At 35.6% G+C, this 22781-nt stretch overlaps 1 protein-coding gene across 1 annotated transcript; it reads right to left on the bottom strand.

The window, feature by feature from the left end:
* Positions 1–2487: 2487 nt before the first annotated feature.
* MGAT4C (MGAT4 family member C) lies at positions 2488–21807 on the bottom strand. The gene is made up of 4 exons (XM_036761900.1): positions 21777–21807; positions 20912–21063; positions 9970–10117; positions 2488–3644 (listed from the first exon to the last, which is right to left on the bottom strand). The coding sequence occupies exons 2-4, from the start codon at positions 21008–21010 to the stop codon at positions 2488–2490; spliced, it is 1404 nt and encodes a 467-aa protein (XP_036617795.1). The 5' UTR covers positions 21011–21063; positions 21777–21807.
* Between the last annotated feature and the right edge of the window lie 974 nt (positions 21808–22781).

Here is a 22781-nt window from a genome sequence, read left to right as displayed (position 1 = left end):
ACTTTTTGTAGTAGCAAAGATTAGGAAACAAAATAGATGCCCATCAATAATTGGGGAATGGCTAAACAAATTGTGGTAACTAAATGTAATGGAGTACTACCGTACCCTAAGAAATAATGAATATAAATCAAAGATTGGCAACAATGATAGGATGTTGTTTGGTTTGATTTTTATCAGACTTTTTGACTTAATCTTCATATGAGTTTCATGGTGGAAATTTCTTCCTACAATGTAGGCATGTTCTTCCTCTACAACTTCCAGCCTTAGAGGCATATCAAAGATGAGCAAAAGCAATTTTTTTTTAAAAAGGACGTCATGACCAACTGAGGTCTTTATGGGAGAGGAGAATGGCCTCATATCTTTTTTTAAATAGATGTTAGAGGAGAGAGTGCCAGTACTGAAGTCAAGAAGACTCATCTTCCTGAATTCAAATCTGGCTTCAGACACTTACTAGCTTGTGGGATACTGCGCAAGTCACTTAACCCTGTTTACCTTAGTTTCTTCACCTGTAAAAATGAACTGGAGAAGGAAATGGCAAAACATTCCAGTATCTTTTCCAATAAAACCTCAAATGGGGTCATAAAGAGTTGGACATGACCGAAACAGTTGAACAACAACAGGGAGATGATGCTATTGAAGCTATTCTCTGATAGTAATTTTAGGGAGGCTTTCTATGAATGTTGGGCCAATATTGGTGGCATAGTTGGAGCAGTAATACTTTATAGGGATCTGTAATGCCAGGGAAGAGTTCCTAGGCCTTGCTTGTGTAAGTTAGACACTGGGAAAATGAAATCCAGTCAAGAAAGTTGGGTTTTTGGGGGGAGCGGGGAGGGCATTGTACTATCATAGAAAGAGTGCTGGAATGGGAGACAAGTGATCTGTTTTCTAGTCGCGGTTCTGACACTACTGTAATTGGTTGGGTTACTCTGGGTGATATCTCCAGTCTCTTTGGGCCTCAGTTTTCTTCTTGATAAAATAAGAGGATGCATTATAAGAATTTCCAAGTCTCATTCCATGTCTAAAGCCTACTTTTTAACGGTCTACTAGCATATAATATTATTGTTATTAATAATAACAACCAGCACTTACATAGCACTTAATGGATTACAAAGCATTTTACAGATATTAACTCCTTTGTTCCTAAAAACAATTTTGTGAGATAGGTGCTACTACTTTCCTGTTTAATGGAGGAGGAAATTGAGGAAGAGAGAGTTAAGTAATTTTCCCAAGATCACATAACTAGTAAGTTTCTGGGGCAGAATTTGAATTCAGGTCTCCCTGACTCCAGGTCCTGAGCTCTTTCCATGGCCACATTTAGAAGCATATTGTGTGTCAGGTGCCGTGCTGAACACTGATAGGAAAAAGTTAAATCTTTTTCAATTAGATTAATTTTTAACAAATGTTAATATAATCAAATTTTAAAAGCACTTGCTCATATTCTAAATTGCTATAAGGTTAAACCAAATGCAAGCTGTCTTTATTCTTTTTTTTTCTCTGAGATAGGTAATTTTGTTACCCTAATTCAAGTTTAGTGTTTTTTTCCTGCCAAATAATTGCAGGGAAAATACTGTTCCTCTGGGTGGGGGGACTATTAGCAGTAGAGATTCAGTATCACTTTTTTAAAGAATGTCATGAAAATTATTTTACCATTAATACAAGTCATTGGGATGGGTTTTCCCCACCTATGGAACTCTCCTACAAAGGCCTTGCTTCTTAATGACATTCATTTCATTCATTCATTTCAGATGTGATTGATGAGGGATAGATTAGAGGCAACTAGGAATTTAGTTCCCAAGGGAAATCAAATTATCATTCAGACTATCTCTGCCTCTGCTTGACAGCAATGCTTAATATATAAAATTTGATGAACAAACTGGACCCAGGGTTCTACTACAGAATCAAGAACATTGTCAACAATTATTTTTCAATAATCACTGTCCAACTAAATTAACATATCAGTCTTCACATTTCAAATGTGTCGTATTAATCCACATCATTTCTTTTGGCATTCAAATACAACTGGCAATATATTAAGAAGCTTACATTATTAAAACTGTCTTTAAAATGAAAGCAACATTAACCATGGCATAAAAATATCAACTTTCATCAACTTTAATACACAGATATAATGAAGTCAAATTATTTCGACAATGTTTAATCAAAACTACCAATTTCGATGAGAATTTTTCTTATCAAGCATTGCCTTCTCTTGAAAAGCCAAAGACAACAACAAAGAGGGATTCGGGGATCCAAAGACATGGATGAAAACTTTTTTACTATAAAATTCAAAACATACCAACAAACTAGTGTTTATATATTGCCTGGCTGAACTAGTAAAAAATAAATTGCTTTTGTTTGTTTTGTAATGTCCCAGATTTCCATTATTAGCAAAGTGAAGTCATCCCTTGGGCAATAGCACCTGTTGCTATCCAACCAATAGTATGCACTCCCCTCTTAGAAAGGAAGACCTGGTTCAGTAACATGGAGTCATTGATTCAGTGGCTGAAAAGTCCAAATACTAACACTCCTAATGATCAGCCATTCCTTTTGTGTTCTGGTAGCAAGTATTCTTATACAGTGAATATCAAATGGAACTTTGTGCTTCACATCTGCTATTTCAAAGTTTCCATTCTGGAATTCCCCTAGTCTCAAGTAAGTGGAACACTGTTTCCCTTTTTTGCTCCACCCTATATTTTCCCCAACTTCCAGGGCTCCATGATGCAAGATGTCATTCTGTCGATCTTCTGTTCCAGTACTCACTTTAATTTTGCTGATATTAATGGGCTTTTCAAATACAATTACAAAATAATCACCTACTGCAGGTGCCTTGGACCAAAAGTACTCATCAACACTGCTATATGCTTTGCTTGCATCATAATTTTCAAATACATTCATATTTGTGTATAGCTCTGCAGGTGGGTTGTCAGGAATATCAAATGAATCCTCTTCAAAGTCATCATCCTTTAATTTGTTCTCTGCTCCTTTGTATGAGGAATAATATCCTATATGCTGGAACAGAGAAGGTTTAAAGCGCATCACATCCTTTTGAGCCAAGAGACTACGGAAATGAATCAATAGCCAATCACAAGGCATTTCCTGGTAAAACATTAACAAAAAATGTGCCAGTCGTGGGAGATCATGGGAATGGTAGAGTTTTCCAATATAGCCAAGCTTAGAAAATTCCAGTGTCACCCAGTAAGAGCCTTCTCGTGATGTGATCACTTTCTTAATGGCAGACAAGAAATTTTTTGAACATCGAACATCATCTTCTAACATTACATAATAGTCTGAAATATTGGCACAAAAATTAAGAAGGAAAGCATAATCCACATTCTGTTTGGATCGAAACTTGACTCGGTCATTTGGATCATTATAATTTCTTTTAAGGCCATCCAGGATTGGATAATATTCCTCAGGAGCATGTATGACCATTAATCGTCCAGCAATAATGTGATGAGCAAATTTCTGCGTAATATCTCGTACCATACTGTCACACCAAGGTAAGTCAAAATCTGCAAGATGAACGACCACTGCAATTTCCTTCAGTTCTTCATAGCTGGATTGCTCAAATATAGACTTGATTGTTTCAAGCAAATAGTTTCCTTTTTTTCTTTTGACTGATGAAAGTCCAACTGTTAGGTACTCTGGGCAAAAGAATTCAGAAGGAAGATGAATTAGATGTTTTGAAAAGCACATAACAATCAAGGTTGGCCCTTAGGGCTGCTACTGTAGCCAGTAAACTTAGTGAATGATGAAATATAGGACATTTTGTGATTAAATTATTAAGCTACATGTGAAAAAGCTATTATGGTTTATGTGTAATTGATTCTTTTCTGTGGAAAGCAAATTACATTATAAATATACTAATATGGGTACGGTTCCTTTAAACCTTTGTTTATAAAATAAAATAGAGTGTAAAATGTTCTACAGCTCAGTGTTCCCATATAAGCCCATTAGAGAAGACAGATAGATATTTAGATAATATAAAACTATTTTAAAAATGTAAAAGAGGAAGTCATTCAAAGTTATGACTGACAAACTATCTCCAATTTATGCAAGTGGAAATTACAGGTGAATCTTTTTTTCAATTGTTTGGTGATTGAATGATTAAAGTTTATTTTTGTACCAATTGCTGTTAGAAGACTTATATTTTCATTTGTATTAAATTGTTACCCCACTTTTTGCTAGTATGAACTATAAACTGCTCAATTTTCATATAAAAGAAATTTCTTGTATCCAAGTCAAAATTCTTTGATGTATACTGTATTTTTGAAAATTCCCATTACTATGACTATGTTTAATATGTGGTTCTATGATGCTGACATTACTGTGCAATCTATTGTGAAAAAGTTATTTCTTCTTTCCTTCAAATGAAACTTTTTTTATCAGATACAATCTATATCAGGGGATCTTCCAGAACAGGATTTGGATAGGATTTCAAGGGGGGGGATCCTATTAAATTGGATGGGAAAGCAAACAACCTATATCTTCATTTTTACTAGCCTCTACTTGAAATATAAGCATTTCCTTCTATTGTAATTAAAAAAAAATATTTTGAAAAGTGACCCATCGACTTAACCAGACTAATAAAGGGGTCTTTGATACACACAAGAAGTTAAAAACCCTTGATGTAGAGTTGAAAACATGACTATCTTTATTTAATGGCTACACCTGTGAAAAGGCATAATCCAATGAGAGGTTCATAGTGCAGAGAAGATGACAATCCTCAATTTGGATAGAAAAGAGAAAAGAAGGAAGTTGATGGGAGAGATAATACAAAAGGAGAGAAGCAGTGAGAACTCCAGAATTCTCCAGGAAAAATCTTGGACTATCCCAAGAATAGTAGCTACTTTTTTGGCAACTAAATAGATGTGGAGGATTAGAGAGAGAGGGACAGAGACAGAAGACAAAAGACTTAAGACTTAAAGATTGCTCCTCATGAGGAAAAAGAAGTAGATAGTAACTTGTTAATAATCAAATAAGGATCTACAGCCACCAAGGAATTCCCTTCCTGGCCTAGGAAGAAGAGTTCATTATCAGCTCCCTGTTTGAGAGGAGGGAAGGAATTCCCCTAGATATGGACAATGAGAAATGATGCTTTCTTCTTGGTGCAGGTACCTAATATATGACAGAAAGTTTTCTGAACCTTTCATATTTGAGGATTCCTATCTCCTTTTAATTTTTTTATTGGGAAAAAATGATTGTACAGGTGTATGTGTGTGTGTGTGTGTGTGTGTGTGTGTGTGTTTATTGAATGGGACCTGGAAAAAATATCTAAGGGTTATTGAATTATGAACAAAAAGCTAAATCGACTACTACCAGAGTGGAATGTCATTATATACCCTTTAACTCCATGACTCTTCATGATTTCCCCATTTCCCTTGAGGGCACTACCATCCATGTAGTAATCTAGGTTAATAACAATAGAGTTATACTTGACTCTTCCCTTATATTTCTTATACCCAGTTAGCTGCCAGTACTTGTCAATTCTATATCCACAGTGTATTTTATATATACTAGGCCTTTCTGTCCACTCATAGGGCCACTTTCTATTCCAAACTTCATTATTTTTTGTTTAGTCTAGACTATCACAATAACCTCCCATTTTTTTTCTCCTTACCTCTGGTCTTCCAGGTCTTCTATCTATTTATCAAATAAGAGCCAAATGGACTTAGCACAAAAGGTCCTTCAAAATTTCCAGAAGCTTCAGTGACTCCCTAGTTCCATTAGGATGATATATAAAGTTCTCTCTTTTTTGGTGTTTAAAGTTTTTTCACCTACTAGTAACATCTTGTCTTTCTAGATGGATTTATCTTTACTCCCTTCTACCAACTCTACATTCTAGTCAAATGCACCCATTTGCCATATAGAATTATTCATGTCCCACACCTTTGTCTTTGTGCTAACTGTTTCTTATTCCTGAAATACTTCTGTAACTTGCCTCCCATTTCTTGGCATCCTCAACTTCTTTTAAAGCTCAGTTGAAGATCTTTTCTGATTCATAGTTACTTTCCCCATCCTACAGACTCACTGAGACAAATTTATTTTTATATATTTGGCATTTCTTTATCTGTGTGCATGTCCCTTTCCCATAAGAATGTAATCTCCTTGAGGATCAGGTATTGTCAGAAATCAACACATACTTTGTAAAGATTAGGTACTTAACTTATGCTTCCTAGACTGACTTGAGTCAATATGGTACAGTGCATTTGGTGATAGAGGATATGGGTTTGACTCTACCCTCTGAAATGTCCCAGCTTTGTGACCATCACTAATTCATTTAATCTCTTTTAGTTCCAGTTTCTCACTGTGAAATGGGGAGAATACTATTCAAATTATCCTCTTCTCATAGATGTCTTAAGGATCAAATGAAATAATGCATGGAAAGTGCTTTGTAATTCAAGTGGAAGAAAAATGTCAATTAGTATTAAAAGCAGTAGATAAAGGGGGAGAAAGAATAATACAAATGAGTAAGATGGTGGTGTTAAACAACACAACTTGTCTTCCTGGGATGTTGACTTTTTGGTTAGGAATGTAGCAAAGCTGAAAAAGTTCAGTAAGAAAATGTTTACCCTAAGACTTGATGACATTATCCAGGAGGCTTTAAACTGAAAAGGGAGAGAGATAAAAATTCCCATATAGAACATCTCAGATGGCATGTAGAATGGGCATAGTATAGGAAGAAGAATAGCAAATAAAGTTTCCAATATTTCATAAAGAAAAAGAGAAAATATATCCGTGGCCTCAAGTATCTGTATACGAATAATCAGAATGTATGTCAAAAATAAAATAAGCTGGGATGTGAAGACAAAGGGGTGAATGTAATTTCAAAGGTAACACTGAAACTTGGTCAGATGGGATGCCTGACTAGGAGAGAGCAATGCAAGTATATACTTAGTTCAAAATAAGCAAAGTAAAAGGGGTAAGAACATAACATTACACAAAAATGAAGGAATTACCGAACATGATGCAGAAAACATACTGGCAATAATAATGGCTCGTAGGTATTTAATGCCATATAATTCACTTAGAGTATAATCCTCATAAATACCCTTTGCATTAGACAGTATAAGTATTATTATTGATATTTTCCAAATGAGGACTCTCAAGCTTTAGCTAGCATGACTAGTAGGAGAACTGAAATTCAAATCCAGGTTTTCTGATTCCTAGCTTGACATTCTTTCAGATATCTACACTGCATCTAACTTTGGTGGGAAATTCTGGGGTATAGCTTGAAGGAAGGGAAAAAATACTGAAATTACATTACTGTGAGAGTAGTCTACATACCACCCAGGACGGATGAAAGTAGTGCTCGATGAATTACTGACTGATTGAAAAATTATCACAAAGATATGATAGGGTTGTCAGAGGAGACTGTGAGCCTCTTTTTAGTTACCAAAATTTTAAATTAATCTAAAAGAAGGTTTCAATGAAGGTCTTAAGACTCTCAGCTTGACCAAATCTGAGCAATATCTTAATCCAAAGAAGAAATTTGGGTAGAATAAATGCAAAGGCTTATTTTTTTACATATAAACACTTATCTATCTAGATATAAGAAGTTATAATATCTAGAGCATTTAAAGGTATGCAAAGTGCTTCATGTGTGTGTTTCACATGATTTCACAATCCTGTGAAATAAGTGCATTATGGAGTTGAAGAAACTGAAGTTGAGAGGTGCCCAAGGTCATACAACTAAGTGTCTGAATCAGGATTCAAACAGGTTTTTCCTAACTGCAAGACTAGTGATCTATCCACTCTGCCACTTCTCTGCACATAGATACAGAAGCCAAATAGAATGTTGGGTAGATGTAATGGCAAGCAAAGTGGGACTTTTTGATGTTTTTTCCTTTTAAAGTGCTTCTCAGCGCTAAGGCAATCAAGTGTCTTTGATTGAGTCTTTGATTGAATCAAGTCTTTGATGACCTGCTTAAGTCACATGAATTTGAGTCACATGGTTGTAACGCCCACTGTGGCTGACCCTGAAGAGGTGTATATATACTCAGAGGTTACCATTTTGCTTTGGGGGTTCCCTCATTGGAAGAGTGTTCCTGTGATTTGGCTAGATGAGACTCTGGGTAGCCATTAAGGACTTCCCCTGGCTTTGAAAAGCCAGAGGTTGGTGCTTCTCTCTCTAGTAACTATATATGTATTACTATGGATAGACAGAAACCCTGTCCCCTGATTTGTGTTATTTGCTCTGCTTATATAAGTGCTGCTTGTAATTTTTGTTTGTGTTTTCTCTGAAGTTCAGGAGGCTGATATTTTCCCCCTGAACTAGGTGAATGATATATGTATGTGTAATTAACGTGAGATTTGTAAACCCTTTTAAGTTGCTTTCCTTATAAAGCAAATCAAAGAACTTGTGCTAACAGCCCTTCTGTGTGCTGGTGTTACTGGCCTTATACCTCTACAGTAGCTGCAAGCAACATTGTTGCTACAGTAGCATAAAGATTTGTTTTTGATTTATTTGACCCCAGAGTATAGAACTAGGCCCAGCGCATAGAAGTCAGAAGATTTATCATGGAACAGAATAAGAAGGGATTTTGTAGCACTTACAAGTATTTAAAAAATGGGTTGGGTGAACTACCTCATGAGATAGTAAGCACCCCAACACTCTGGGCTTTCAAGAATAGACTAGCTGATCATTTGTTGGGAATGTTGTCATTATAGAGGATGTACTTGTTATACTAGATGACTTCTGAAATTCCTTCCATGTTTAAAGATTCTATATTGTATTGATTCTAATTTACACCATGTGGAAATCTACAACATAAGAGTCTCAAGAAACATCTATAAAATGTAAAGTTGGAGATTTCTAAAGTATTTTCTACCTCCAAAATCTGGAGTTTTAATTTTTCACTTTAAAAAAATCACATTCTCATGGTCAATCAGATAAGCACAAATTTTGAACTTTCATTAGTGAAATAATAAAAAGATAAAGATGGTAGTAATATTTATTGATCACTAGTTTTGGCTTTTTTAAGTAAAGGCTGACTTGGCAGCCACCTGCTTAGTTACAATATTATGTTAAAATTTCCTTGGCCACAAAAACTCTCTTGGCAGCCTACTTCAGTTCCTCAAATTCCCATTAAGACATCTAGTCCTTCAGGTTGTGCAATAGATGTCCCTTTTGGAAAGTAAACATGTTACTAGCACATCGAACTATTATGCCTCATTGATACTTCAGAACAAATTCATTTATCAGATTAGCAAACCATGCCTCTGAGGCCCTGAGGGAACAGACTGTATAAAATGAATGTTTTAAGAGAAAGAGGCGGGAGTGAAGATGAAAGTCTAAGATGCATGCTGGGGAAGAATGGCCTAAATGGGGTACAAATATGGGGAAAATTTGAAGGTACTCATCACATAGATCAAGGAGGGAGTCAAGAAGCCAGGGACTATGAGTAGAAAGGGATTGGGTAGGAAACTCAACTAAAATGATGCGACTTAATTATGGGATAATACTAGTAATTTTATCTTCATAGAATATCCCAGAATATGAGAAAGAACCACAAATACACAAAGATCTGTACATTGGTGAGAAGACTTTTAAAACCCTCTGTGATCCTGCTTCTTAATGAAACCTTTACATTTTGATTGTAGCATATAGACAAAAGAGACAGTAGAGGAAAACAATCCATCTTTCACAATTTATGTAAGTTCAACACTGCAAAATAAGTACATAACAGATTTTAAAAGTTTTTAAGACTTTCCACTCAAGCTATTTATTTACTACCTCAGCATTAAATCAAAAAATGGAAAATGAAATCAAACAGTTGTTTTGTCTGCAATGTCAATCAATATTTGATTATTAAAAAGTGAACTGAGTGGATATAAGAATAATTTTGGCATGTAGAAAAGTTTTAAGATTTTTCACTATGTTGAACATAAATAATAATATCTTAGATTTGTAAAAAGAAAACTTTCTATAAAGCACTTTCACACACTTATTAATGTAGGGATACTTACTTTTTCTTGGTAATGGAGTGCCAGCTAGATAGCGATAGGTGACATTTATGGCTCCTGAGAAATTAGATAAATCTTTAAAAGTGTGCACATAACGTTCTGAATTCAGTTGATGTGTGGATGTTTCTCTAATGAGCTGTTTGTCTCCCTTCTAAATGGCAAGAAAGAGGTAGAGAGAAAGAGTAATAGGTGTACATGGGTGAAAATTTCTCTCTTAAGCAATGAATAACGAAAGGTTGGGCCACAGGGTGTCATATGCATTAACTTTTTATCTTGGCACATATTAGGTACTCAGTAAATTTTGGTTGAATGAATCATAGTCCATGCCTGTATATCCCTCTATCCTTCTAAAATCTAAACTGTGGTAGATAGCACATGCAACAACTGAAGAGAAATTGGATTGTTTTTCCCCATCTTGCCTAGTTGACTGTACCTTCCACCTTTATTCTGGTTTCTACCTGACTCTCAAACCAGAGACTTTTCTTTATGCCTATACTGGCATTACTCAAATAAGCAATGTCTATTCATCATTCTAACTGTTCTAAGAAATAGAGAGACTCATAGGATCTTTAGACCATAGATCGATAGTTGAAAAGGACTTTGAAATGTAGCCTAATCTGATCTAAATCTTATTAAAGCTTTTGATAACCTTTCCATGGCCAACTCAAAATGCCAGATCCTATTACCACAAACTCCAAATTATTTGGTTGGATGAAATTATTCTTAAATATTCCTTTAAAATAGAGACAGCTTAGAATAGTGGATAAAGTACATCCTTCGAAGCTAGGAAGAGTTAGGTTCAAGTTCTGCCTCTGAAACATATAGGCTATGAGACCCTGGTAAATAATTTAACCTCCTAAGAACTCTGGACAGTTCTCTAATACTAAATTGAGGAGAAGGTGACAACCTGAATTCACAGGGACAGTTTCTTGAACTGGGTATTATCCATACAAAGGATCCCTTTACCTAGCCTTAGAGTAAGGGGCCATTGGTGGGGAACTGATAAAAATTTCTGCTATACAGAATGTCTTGCTTCCAATATTTGTTGTAACACATTTAAACTGTAAATTTTTTTAATGTAAAACTCAATTTATGAACATAAGCACACTCTTCGTTATTTCCTCATAAGATATCCTTTGGTTTTACAATATAGATAAGCAATTTTCAATAATTCAAAAGGAATGCAATCAATATATATTTCCCATTTGGAATGTGTAACTTTTCACCTAGTGATATTAATTGAATTTACAATGGCACCAACTTAATTTGCAGTTAAGGGCACACAAAGTCTTTCCTATAGGATAGATTTATATGTGTAGATTTGTGTTTTCAGACACATAAATTGCCATGTAGACATCTGTGGATATGAAGTAAGATTTTTAAAAGTTATTAGATCAGGACATTGAGGTTCTCTGTATATTCAGTCACTCTCAGCATCAAATTCCTTACTCTCATACAATATTCTTCACCAGTTGTAGATGCTGATAATCATCAGATTAATAATCCTTAACTCAATGGCAATGCTAATCTTAATGTTGGTATGACTTTTCATAGATATTATATTGAAAAGAAAAAAAAAACATAGGCCATGGAGTGTAAATTCAAACAAATTCCTAAAAAAACTTGAGGTTTTTTCTTGCATTGAATAGCACTATACAAAATGAATGACATAACAGGGCATTAAATAAAATATAAAAGGCACTGTATTAAATTTCCTAGCATTTTTTTACATATTTTTATGATAAGTAAATAAAGCAGTATTCAACTGAGTAATTTTTTGGCTATCTACAAGGATCTACCAGGACTCTTCCTAAGTACTACTATCCTACAAATATTGTGTTACTCTGTGCGTGTGTGTATGCATTTATGTATGTATTTATTTATGCTGTAAGATAAAGAACCAGAAGGAATATAAATGTAGGGAAAGATAAGGGAATAACTATTTCCATAACTCCGACTATGTGCCATGTTTTTTTTTAACAAATATCTCATTTGATCCTCACAACAATCTTCCAAGGTAGGTGCTATCATTATCTTTATTTTATAATTTAGCAAACTGAGGCTGGAGGAGGTTAAGTGACATGCCCAGAGTCATGCAGCTAGTACTTATTACAATCCAGGTTTCAACTCAAGTCTTGGTGACTCCAGGCCCAATACCCTATCAATTGTGACACTGGCTAGAATATAAATATAGACCCTATACTAGGTGATTTAAAATTTTTTATTGATATGTCATGAACAGCATTGGCAGTCTGTTCAAGAGTTCAGATCTCTTCTTATAATAAAACATATTGCATTATAAAGGAAATTACATATATATACACACACACACATGTGTGCGTGTATACACACATATACATGTGTATATGTATGTGTATATATACATATATATATATACATATGCACAGTTATTAAAATATATTTTATAAAGTTAATGGACTCCAGGTTAAGAATCCCAGAGACTTGGAGCTAAGCAAAGTTGGTCATTCAACCTTTTATACTTATATTGTTTTTAAAACGTTGCTTATGTTTCATTCAGAGACCATGTCAACATGTCTACTAACTCACAGAAAAGTGAAGCTGTTAAACATGGTTTTAGATTGTGCATATAGCCACCAAATGGCAGATAAGGTGGACTTGGGCTGTGTTTGAAAGAGCTAGGATTTTATGTAGAGTTATTCCCTGAAGCTCATAATTCCCTTTCTGCAGAAGGAATCCAGTTGTCAAAGTAATCCTTTGATGATTCTTTGTTACCCTTCATAAAAATGCATGACTAAAGATCTCCACATTTTTTTATTGTATCCGTATCCTCCTTTCTATTTCTGGCAATCTATCATCAACCTTATTTAAGGTTTCATTACAGTAATGCAGAGCAGAGGTGTTAAACTCATTGCCTGGCAGATGATTCCTAGTGAAACCACAACCAGATTAAAATGTCATTGGGAAATATTTAACAAAAGAAAATAAATATGATAGAGCATAGATAATGTTAATATATCATTTTCTAAGCCAATGTGCTCCTTCAGAGATACTTATCCATGATTTCGTGGCCCCAGTTTATATTTGAGTTAGATAACACTGTTGTTTTTGGCAACTAACTAGTCTTCTTACCTCTAGTATTCTTCTGACTTTCTTTCTCTTTTGGATCTTGAGTTAGAATATCTGGTGGATATTGTAGCTCTGCCTACCAACTTGGGCAGATCAATTAATCTCTACTGATTTTGATTTCTTGCCCTATGTAATGGTAATAGTATTAAATATAAAGAGAGGGACTGGGACTGTGATTTCATGGACATAATGAATTCCCAGGTATGGATATTACTTGCACCAATGCAGATTGGGTACCTTCTTTGTAGTCTAGTCTTAGTTATCCAGAACACAGAGTTTAAGTGGTTTATTCAAAGACAAATAACCATCATGTTCCAGAGGTAAGACTTGAATTCAGATCCTCCTGGTAGTAAGGCTGGCTTTTTAGCCATTCTGTTAAACTGGTATGATACAATGGTAGATGTCATTGTGGTGGTTATGATGTCAATAATAATACATGTATTATCATTCATGCAGATTAGTTTGGAGCAATATCAAAATCAGAGGTTCCCAAACTTATTTGGCCTACCTCCCCCTTTACAAAAAAGTACTCAATGCCCCACTGGAAATCTTTAAGCCTTTAATGTTTTTTTTTAATTTGTGTCATTTCAAAAAATATATATATATAAAGTATATTTTTAAATGATCCATTATAAATTAAATAATTTATTGTAAATTTATGTTTTTTCTGCATTGAAATTTTGATGATGAAATATTGTTTCTTGCAACCCTACAGTATCATACTGTAAATAAGTCATTACATGCATGTATTCCTGCCAATGCATGCTGGACTTCCAGACAATCTCACCTGCCAACATTTGCTGGTTCAGTGCTGTCAGCAGAGTTGACCACTGATCCATTATACTTTGAATTTTGTGTGTTTATTTGGAAAATAATGAAATCACTATAACTTTAACTCTGTTAAACAACAGATAACACCTGTGAATTTTTTTTTAAATATTCTCCTCTTCTTTCCTCATGCTTCTACTGGCCCCTTATTTTTATTCAATGCCCCCCCAATTGCACGCGAGGCTACTACCTGCCTGGATCATTCCAGTGCTCCCCAGGGGCCTACTTTGGGAACCTCTGAATTCTAAATGAACTGGGCAGCTAATTGGAGCAGTGGATAGACTGCTGGCCTCAAGTCAGGAAGATTCATCTTCCTGAGTTCACATTTGGCCTCAGACACCTGCTAGCTGTGTGACCCTTCGCAAGTCACTTAACCCTTTTTGCCTCTGTTTCCTCCTCTATAAAATGAGTTCAAGAAGGAAATGGCAAACCACTCCAGGATCTTTGCCAGGAAAACCCCACATGGGACCACAAAATGTCAGACATGACTGAACAAAATCTACATAAACTATTATTACTAAAACATTTCACCCTTACTTACCAAAGTCTTGATTAACTGTTAATAAATAAAAACTTACTAGCCATGCATACAAACTGACCTTAGTCTTGCTCTAACCTACTATACTTTTCTCTTTTCATGGACCCAATCCTTTGTACTCTACACACATAGAATACCTCTGCATTGCTATGACATCTTCGTTCAGACTACTCCTTAAAACTATCTTTTGCTTTTTCCACTTCTTATCTCTACCTGTTGAAATCCTACCATTCCTTTAAGAGCCAGATAAAATACCTCATTCTCCAAGAAGCCTAGTTTGATATCCCATCTGGAAGTGAGATCTCCCTCCTCCAAAATCTTTTAGTATGCTTTCTCATGCATTGATTTATTTGCCTTGAGGGCAAAGATTATTATGCCCTTTATTACTTTGGATCACCCACATGACTTAATATATAGGAAGTACCTTATATAGAGAGTATGTGTAACATCTGTTGATTAAATGAATGAACATTAAGCACAGGTCTACTTTAGAATATACCTTCTATGCTCTTTAAACTCTAAGAAAACTCAAAGGAAATAGCATGGGGAAAAGTAGAATTAACATGGGAGAGTAAGAGATGGATATCATTAAGATCTGCCTATATTAAATACCATTCAAAGAGGCCTTGTTTCATCATGACAACTGCACATTATAAAAAGAGGGAAACAAATGAATTTCAACATAACATGTTAGGTATGATGTTATGCTTTTATAGAAATCAGTATTTGGATTTAAACAATTATTTAATTCTCAAAATACTATTGAGTTAGAAAATGAAATGAACAAGTGTAAAAGTATCCTCATTGATTTTTAAAATGTATTGACTTTTATTAACATAGTAAATGTGATAGTATTATTTTTCTACTTTCCAAATATTTCTTAGAATTAATCCTTTACATTTTTTTAATCTGAGAACTAAGATTATTTATGGTACTGCATAGACTTGTGAAAGCAGTATGGTACCATAGCAAGCAGGCTGAATTTGAAGTCATAGGACTTGGTTTTGGATTCTGGCTCTGCCATTTACCATGTACAGCGTGTCCCTAAAGTCTGGACACATAGGAAAATTGACGGCAATGTGGATTTATTGCATCTAGTTCATGTGAATCTTGCAAAGCGCATCAATTTTTGTATCACAAATGATGGAAATCATATTGAAGATGTTTGTTATTTGTTAATATTCCAATTAAATAAAATGTGGTTGAAAATTTCATTCATTTCTTGAAAATACGCATTTTTGCCTATGTGTCCAGACTTTAGGAACACTCTACATATTACCTTAGATAAATCATTTAACCCCTCCACATCTGTTTCTCAGATTTTATAAAATAATACGTTTGGACTATACTGATTCTCAGGTGTCTCCCTGGCTCTAAGTTACTCATTCTCTGATCTGGTAACCTATAAATGGACTGACTTTGACATATGAGATTCATTTGGTATTTTTTTTCTTCATAGAAGGGGAGTAGGGGAGTGAATTCATACTACCATACCATTTACATTAGTATTCTATAAAATTGTTATGACTGAAGTCTTTATTAAATGTTTGTTTACTATGTACAAAGCACTGCACTAAATGCTAGGGATACAAATAGAAAAATAAGACAGTCCTTCTTCTTAAGGAGCTCATATTCTAATGGTAGAGACTACACATATTCAAGGTTTTAGCTTCAGATCCGGGGTCTTTAGGGTGCAGATGTTAATGCTTTTTCTTTGATGCTACCCATTGACAAAATCATATCAGTTTCTGATATTGAACAATTTGACAGTGGCAAGGCTTTGGTGGCAAGGTGTTTCTTTTCTGGGTCTTTGGCAGCTGTGGCTATGGAACCTTCAGGATCAGTTGTCAGGCTGTGTCTCCATTGGGGTTGCTTTCCTTGATGATGGCTGAGGACACTGGGTTAGAAACATTGCTATCCCCAAAGTAATTAGTTTTAGAACCTTAGTTTTTTTTACCCCTTTGGAATGTGAGGGGGAAAGATGGTCAAGGTGGTGGTGGTGTTTTGACCTGCTAGGCACATGCTCCCTCCTTTGTGTCCCTCAGGATACTATGCTGCTTTAGCTAGTTTGTCTTGCTTGCATTGTGTGTGGCTTTTGATCGGTAGCTAATGGGAATGGTTCGCCACTTCCGCAGATGATGACTATGATGGTGGGATTGAAGCAGGACCTGAGGGTGGGAGGTGGGATGATGCTGCCTTTTGGTGACAGTTGTTGCTCATGATGATGAGGAAGGTGCCCATCCTCCCCACCATTCCACAATGTTTCGTTCCCTCAGTGATGGCTGTGGGAGCTAGACTGGAACAAGGTCTGGTACCTTAGCTCTACTTCATTACAGATCCAATCCAATCTCGTCCATGCTGCTACTGATTCTGTATATATCTTGTATGTACATAATTGTTTGCATGTTGATTTCTTTCTTCGACAGTGGGGTTTTTGAGAACAGGAACTATTAGCTGTTTCTTTTTTTTCTTTGTGTCTTTAATACCCATTGTTCAGGTAATGTTCTGTGATTCATTTGTGGATTTGTGATTACATCACTGAATACTTGAGCCTTGGTACAATGTAAGTTCCTTGAGGGTAGGGGTAGAGTTGTTTTTTTTCTAATTTCTGTATCCCCAACTTTGGGATGATTAAAATATCTTGATAAAGGCTTATAGGAAGTCCTGGGGCCTTCTTTGGAGCAAATGTGAGAGGACATGATTGAGAATTGTAGAAGATGGGACTAGTAAAATGCAAATCATTGTGGTGGACACATGGAAGATGGTTCCCATGATGATGAGATCACAGGTAAATGGAAGTATTGAACTTAGCACTGAACACAAGACTAGAAGTATTGAATAAGGCTGTGTTGAATTCAACTAACTAGGCAGAATAGAACAGAAATGATTTGAATTCAGTATCATAGGATCTGGGTTCAAGTTTTCTTCTGTCAATACTTATGTGACATTGGGCAAATAATTTAACCTAATGGGGGAAATTTTTCATCTCTAAAGTAAAAGTGTTGTTCTAGGTGACCTCAAACTACAATCCTACAGCACTAAAATCTCTTATACCTGTAAATTTATCATCTAATGGTGATGAGCGAGTTTGTGAAATTCTTCTCTAAAATTCAGGTGTACCATTTCTATGGAATTCCTTTGCTTTACCAACCTTTTTACAATGTTCTTTTCCTTGTGTAGATTTTATTTTTGTACTTATGAAATTATCTAATTCTATCTTGCGTTACACAGGCAAGTCACTTAAAACTGTTTGCCTCAGTTTCCTCATCTGTTAAATGAGCTGGAGAAAGAAATGGTAAAAACTCCAATAACTTTGTCAAGAAAACCCCGAATGGAGTCACGGAGAGTCAGACATGACTGAAAAATGACTTTACAACAAAAATCTTACATTGTGCAGATATGTTTATGCCTGAGATAGCTAAGTTCCATGATGTCAGGGATCCTGGCTCAATTAATGCTCAATGAATGGCTCAATAAATAGACATTTGTTAAAGAAAGGAAAATAAAACCTGGAAATAAATACTGAAATTATTCCAGATTTTTAAATGACTTTTTACTCACAAGGCTCACAATGACTTCAAAGGGGGCTCTCTTCATTGGAGGTTTATAGAAAGGTGTCTATGAATAGTGAACCTCTCACCAGTAAGTACAATGGATTATTGAAATTCCCCTTGAAAGCTCCTCTCAGACACAGAAGCTGTTTATTGAAGAAAACAAAGAGTGAAAGTATACCTGCTCTTTACATTACTGATTTAATTTATAAGGGGGTCAAAATGTCACTTCCTTCTCTAGAAACAGTTACACAAACAAATGATTTCTAAGCAAGAAGCACAATCATTTATTTTTCTCTATTTGTTCTATGAGCAATTCAGCATATTGAATTAGAGTACTCACCTAAACTTCAGAAAGAGCTGGATTCAAGACTTTTAATCCTTGACCTAAGGAAATCATTTAACCTCACAGTGCTCCAGGTGACTTTGTAAGAGACTAAGTTAATGAACAGGTGTTCATCTATTTAATAACAATGAGCATTTAAATACCACTTTAAGATTTACAAAGGGCTTTTCATATGTTATAGCATTTGATCTTTATGACAACCCTAGGTGGTAGGTTCTATTATAATCCCCATTTTACAGATGAGAAAATTAAGCCTTAGAACAGGCAAGTGACTTGTTCAGGATCACACAGTATTTTCCTGAAGCAGGATTTGTTAACTCAGATTTTCCGGGCTCCCAGTGTAGAACATTACTAACTGCACCACAAACTGAACTAGAAAACAGGTGGAAATATGTACTCTAGGTTCTTCTTGGGGACTTCCCAATAGGAATAAAATGATGGGTATGGCCACTCCCAAACTACTTGTTATTTATTCACTTTGTTTTTCAAGGAAACATGACTGGTCTGATGGCTCTTACATCAGTACCCTAGGATTTGAAATTCAGAAATAATATAATTGATTTCAGGATTGGACCCGTGGTTTTATTGATGTAGGAAGCTCCAAGATAGGGGACTCCCTCTACCAATGCAAATCTGCATTTTCTTTGTAACTCATAAACTTAGCTGCATAGAGAATTGAGAGGATCAGTATCTTGTGAGCAACACAGATGGTATACGTCAGAGGTGGGTCTTGAACCCATTTATTCCTGATTTCAAGGTTTCTTCTCAATAATATTGCCTTATTATATAGACTTTAGGGTTTGCCCTTCCCAGATAGATTCTTTTGTAAAGGCAAACTAGTCTCCCGCTGCATCCCAGGCCATCACTAATCATCCTGACCTTTGTCTTGTCACTGGACTCTGACTCTGGAGGAGAGAGTGAGGCTGATGGCTTTGCTGAGCTCTCACTTAAATCCAATTCACTTGCAAGTCAAGACATTGCCTAACAACAACAAAGCTTTAGAATTTATGATGGGATTCCTTTACTATTCAGTGATGAAGGAAATGTATTGTTCCATTTTACAGATAAGAAAACTGAGATTTAGGGAGGCTAGTGACTTGTCTGCTGTAACATGGTAAAGTCTCAGAATTTTTGGCCAGAAAATTTGGCTTTCTGACTCCAAGCTGAGTCCTTTCTACTATACCAAAGTGCCTCCCCATAAAGTCCACTGCTTTCAAGATTTAACAACAATAACAAGGTGAAGAAGGGAAGAGGATTATTTCTCAGTATCATTCATGGTCAGCCCCCCTACTCTATTGGCATCTTAATTAAATCACTATTAGCAAAGTTTCCCTCTACCCTGCTTATCTCAATTACCATTTATTGACTGAATTGGATTGTGGTGAACAAGAAAGCTAGAAAGCTATCTTCAAAGCTGTATCTAAATATTTGTTGAATGTTGATTCTGCCCTGAATGTGATCCTGAAATCTGATAGAAAAGATGATTCAACAGTAATGCCTTTGTGCCTGTCTCCCACTTCTCATCTAAGATCCATTTATAAAGTGATAGCGAAATTGCCTGTATAAACCATTGAGCGTCTCAGTATCTTTGTCTCCTGAGGCATAATCAAGAAACATGGATATGTATCTGGGCCCAATTTGGACCATTTAGGGCCATTCAAAAATCAATTCAAATGTCAACACTCTATAATGGAAGGGAAAATGTCAATTTTCTTTGACTAAACAAAACAATAACACTCATTAAAAGGTACTTGGAAGGCAATGGGGTTTCAAGGAAGCATAACTAATTCCTAATGCAGCAAGAGTTGGTGTTCTTCCCTTATTTCAAATACATAGCCATAATTCATATGGGTTAAGTGACCCTAACCAATTAATTCAGCAATCATTTGGCTGGGCTAACTGGGCACATGCAGATTGGAAGTACCTATATAGACCAAAATACAAATAGTATCAGAGAGAGATCTTTAAGGATCATAGGTAAAGAAGGTAATCAGTCTCTAAGGAAATAGAGAAAAAGGAATTAACCCTTTAGTTTATTCTTCTATCAAGGGAACATGGCTAGAACAGATAAAAAGGATCTTACTACTACTCTAAATTTTAGAGTACTTAAGTGTTCAACTCAGTAAACATTCAACAACAAAAAAAATCTATGAAAGAAAAAATAGATAATCTGATAGATAATAGATAAAAATAGAAAATCAAATCGATAATTGTTGTTACACTGAGCTTACTCATCTCTGTGACTGGTTTTTGGTAACAGTTTTCTAAACTAAGGAGGGTCTTAAGCTTGATTCTGAGGTCAGGGTATGACTGAAGATAAAAGGTCCCTAGATGTATTCTTTATCTAGTTCACCCTCTCATTTTATAGACAAGGAAACTGAAGCCCTCAGAGGTTAAGTGGCCTGCCAAAGGTCACACAAGAAGCAAGCATCAAAGGTAAAATTTGAAACCTAGATCTCTAAATCCTGGAACAGTGAGCTTTTCACCATGCCAATTTGTCTCTGCTTGACTAAGCTGCAATTTACAATCCTGAAGGACTGTTCCTACAAAACTTAATCTATCTAAGAAACTTACCAAGACATACCCATCTTCAATGTACAAGTTCATGAAGAGAAGGCAAATAACAAGAAGTCCTAAGAATGACACTGCTGAACGTTTCCGCAAGCATCTCATTTTATCCAGCGTTATCAAATGAGTCTCATTTGAAGAAATACATATGTTGTCTCCTAAGGCAGAAAAGCGTAGAATTACTTAGTTAATTTTGCTTGCCACTTTTTATTAGCCTCATGCATTAAAAATCTGTACGGTGAAGAATACATCATACAAACTTTAAATTCAAATTAATTTTCTAATTTCACATGGAAAGATGACATGAATTAAAATGAGGCTTTTGCATTTTAATTGTTTAATCCACAGATGTTTATTAAGTACCTACTGAGTGCCAGGAACTATACTAAGATGCATATGTATCATGAGTCCTGCATACCATGTCCTGTATACTAGGTGGCACAGTGGGTAGAGAGCACTGAACCTAGAGTGAGGAGGATCTGAGATCAAATCCAACCTGGGACACTTACTGGTTCTATTACCCTGGACAAGTCAACCTCTGTCTACCTTGATTTTCTCAATTTTAAAATAGGAACAATAATAGTGCCTACCTCCCAGGGTTGTTATGAGGGTCAAACTAGGCAGTATTTCTGTGTATAGTAGACATTAGTACAGTGCCTGGCACATAGTAAGCACTTAATAATGCTTACTCCATTACCTTCCTCCATCTATATTGTAATAGGTGATAAATATACTATCATTCCATACAAAATAACTAACTTACAAACACATACATGTGTGTATAGGTATACATACCTATACACACATACACACACACACACACGATTATCACAACCCCTGCTTTTCTTCAGTTCCATCGCCATACCCTCACCTCCACAAATCCTGACTTCTGTTCCTTTTAGGAAGCACTGTGGAAAAAAAATAATAGGCTCTTTAAAATAATATCTAGGCTCACAAAATGAAGTGGAGATGCCTCTTTGCACATCAGGAATACCTTAGAGGAGTTGACAAGGGGGCAGATATTTTTCTCCTTACAAGTGGGGCTAGTCTGTCCCAAAATAGCTTGCATTTTATTATAGAATCTGAAAACTAGAAGGGACTATAGACATTATTAAAACCCCATCCTCCTTTTCCTCATGCTATGTGCATTTTCCCTAGTTCTCTTTATGACAGTGCCTGAAATTCTATCATTCAAAATTTATTTCAATTAACAAGCATCACCTTAAAAAGAAAATGTCATAAGAAGGGTACAGGGATTCCATAGTCATTCACCTTTTTTTGTTGTTGAATTAATTCAATGGATTATTCCCTGAACACCCAAGTTCCTCTGTTATGAGAATGGGATTTGGGATTTTGATTGAAGTTAAGGAAAGAAGTAAATTGGAACATGCAAAAATTTGGGGTATGGTGTATCAGAAAAGGGGTTTAGGATCACATGAGGTTATCTTAACACCTAAAGGGAAAATCACTAGAAGGCAGAAAATATATGCAGAAAGGGAAGAAGGATGTGCAGAAACAGTTAATTTTTAAAAAATTGTTTAGACCTAGCCTTTTATCTAGGAAATGGATTGAGAAACCTTCTCTTTGCTATGGAACACATAGGAACATACATAGAACTACACCTGGAAAGGACCTCAGTGGTCATCTGGTGCAATCACCTCATTTTACAGATGATGAAATGGGGCTCAGAGATGTTTTGTGACTTGCCAAGGGTCTTCCAACCAGTGTTTTGCTTCTAGAACTCAGCTCATACTAAGGCATTGATTTGTGGATTGATTCATGATCTCATCAGCATTCATTCCATTGACAAAGTTCACAACCTATCCATAGCTTCTTATCCATGCAATATTTGTTCTTATTCCTCAATAGAATAACT

The sequence above is a fragment of the Trichosurus vulpecula genome, chromosome 5 (assembly GCF_011100635.1).
Source record: "Trichosurus vulpecula isolate mTriVul1 chromosome 5, mTriVul1.pri, whole genome shotgun sequence".
Taxonomy (NCBI): domain Eukaryota; kingdom Metazoa; phylum Chordata; class Mammalia; order Diprotodontia; family Phalangeridae; genus Trichosurus; species Trichosurus vulpecula.
The sequence above is the reverse complement of the archived record's forward strand: the minus strand, read 5'-3'. Positions and strand labels throughout refer to the sequence as shown.

Coding starts and splice junctions, on each gene's coding strand:
- MGAT4C (XM_036761900.1), bottom strand. CDS start 21,010: ATGAGATGCTTGCGGAAACGTTCAGCAGTGTCATTCTTAGGACTTCTT. Junction 10,118..20,911: donor TTGAAGATGGGTATGTCTTG/GTAAGTTTCTTA, acceptor CTTGCCATTTAG/AAGGGAGACAAACAGCTCAT. Junction 3,645..9,969: donor CACTCCATTACCAAGAAAAA/GTAAGTATCCCT, acceptor TCTTTTGCCCAG/AGTACCTAACAGTTGGACTT.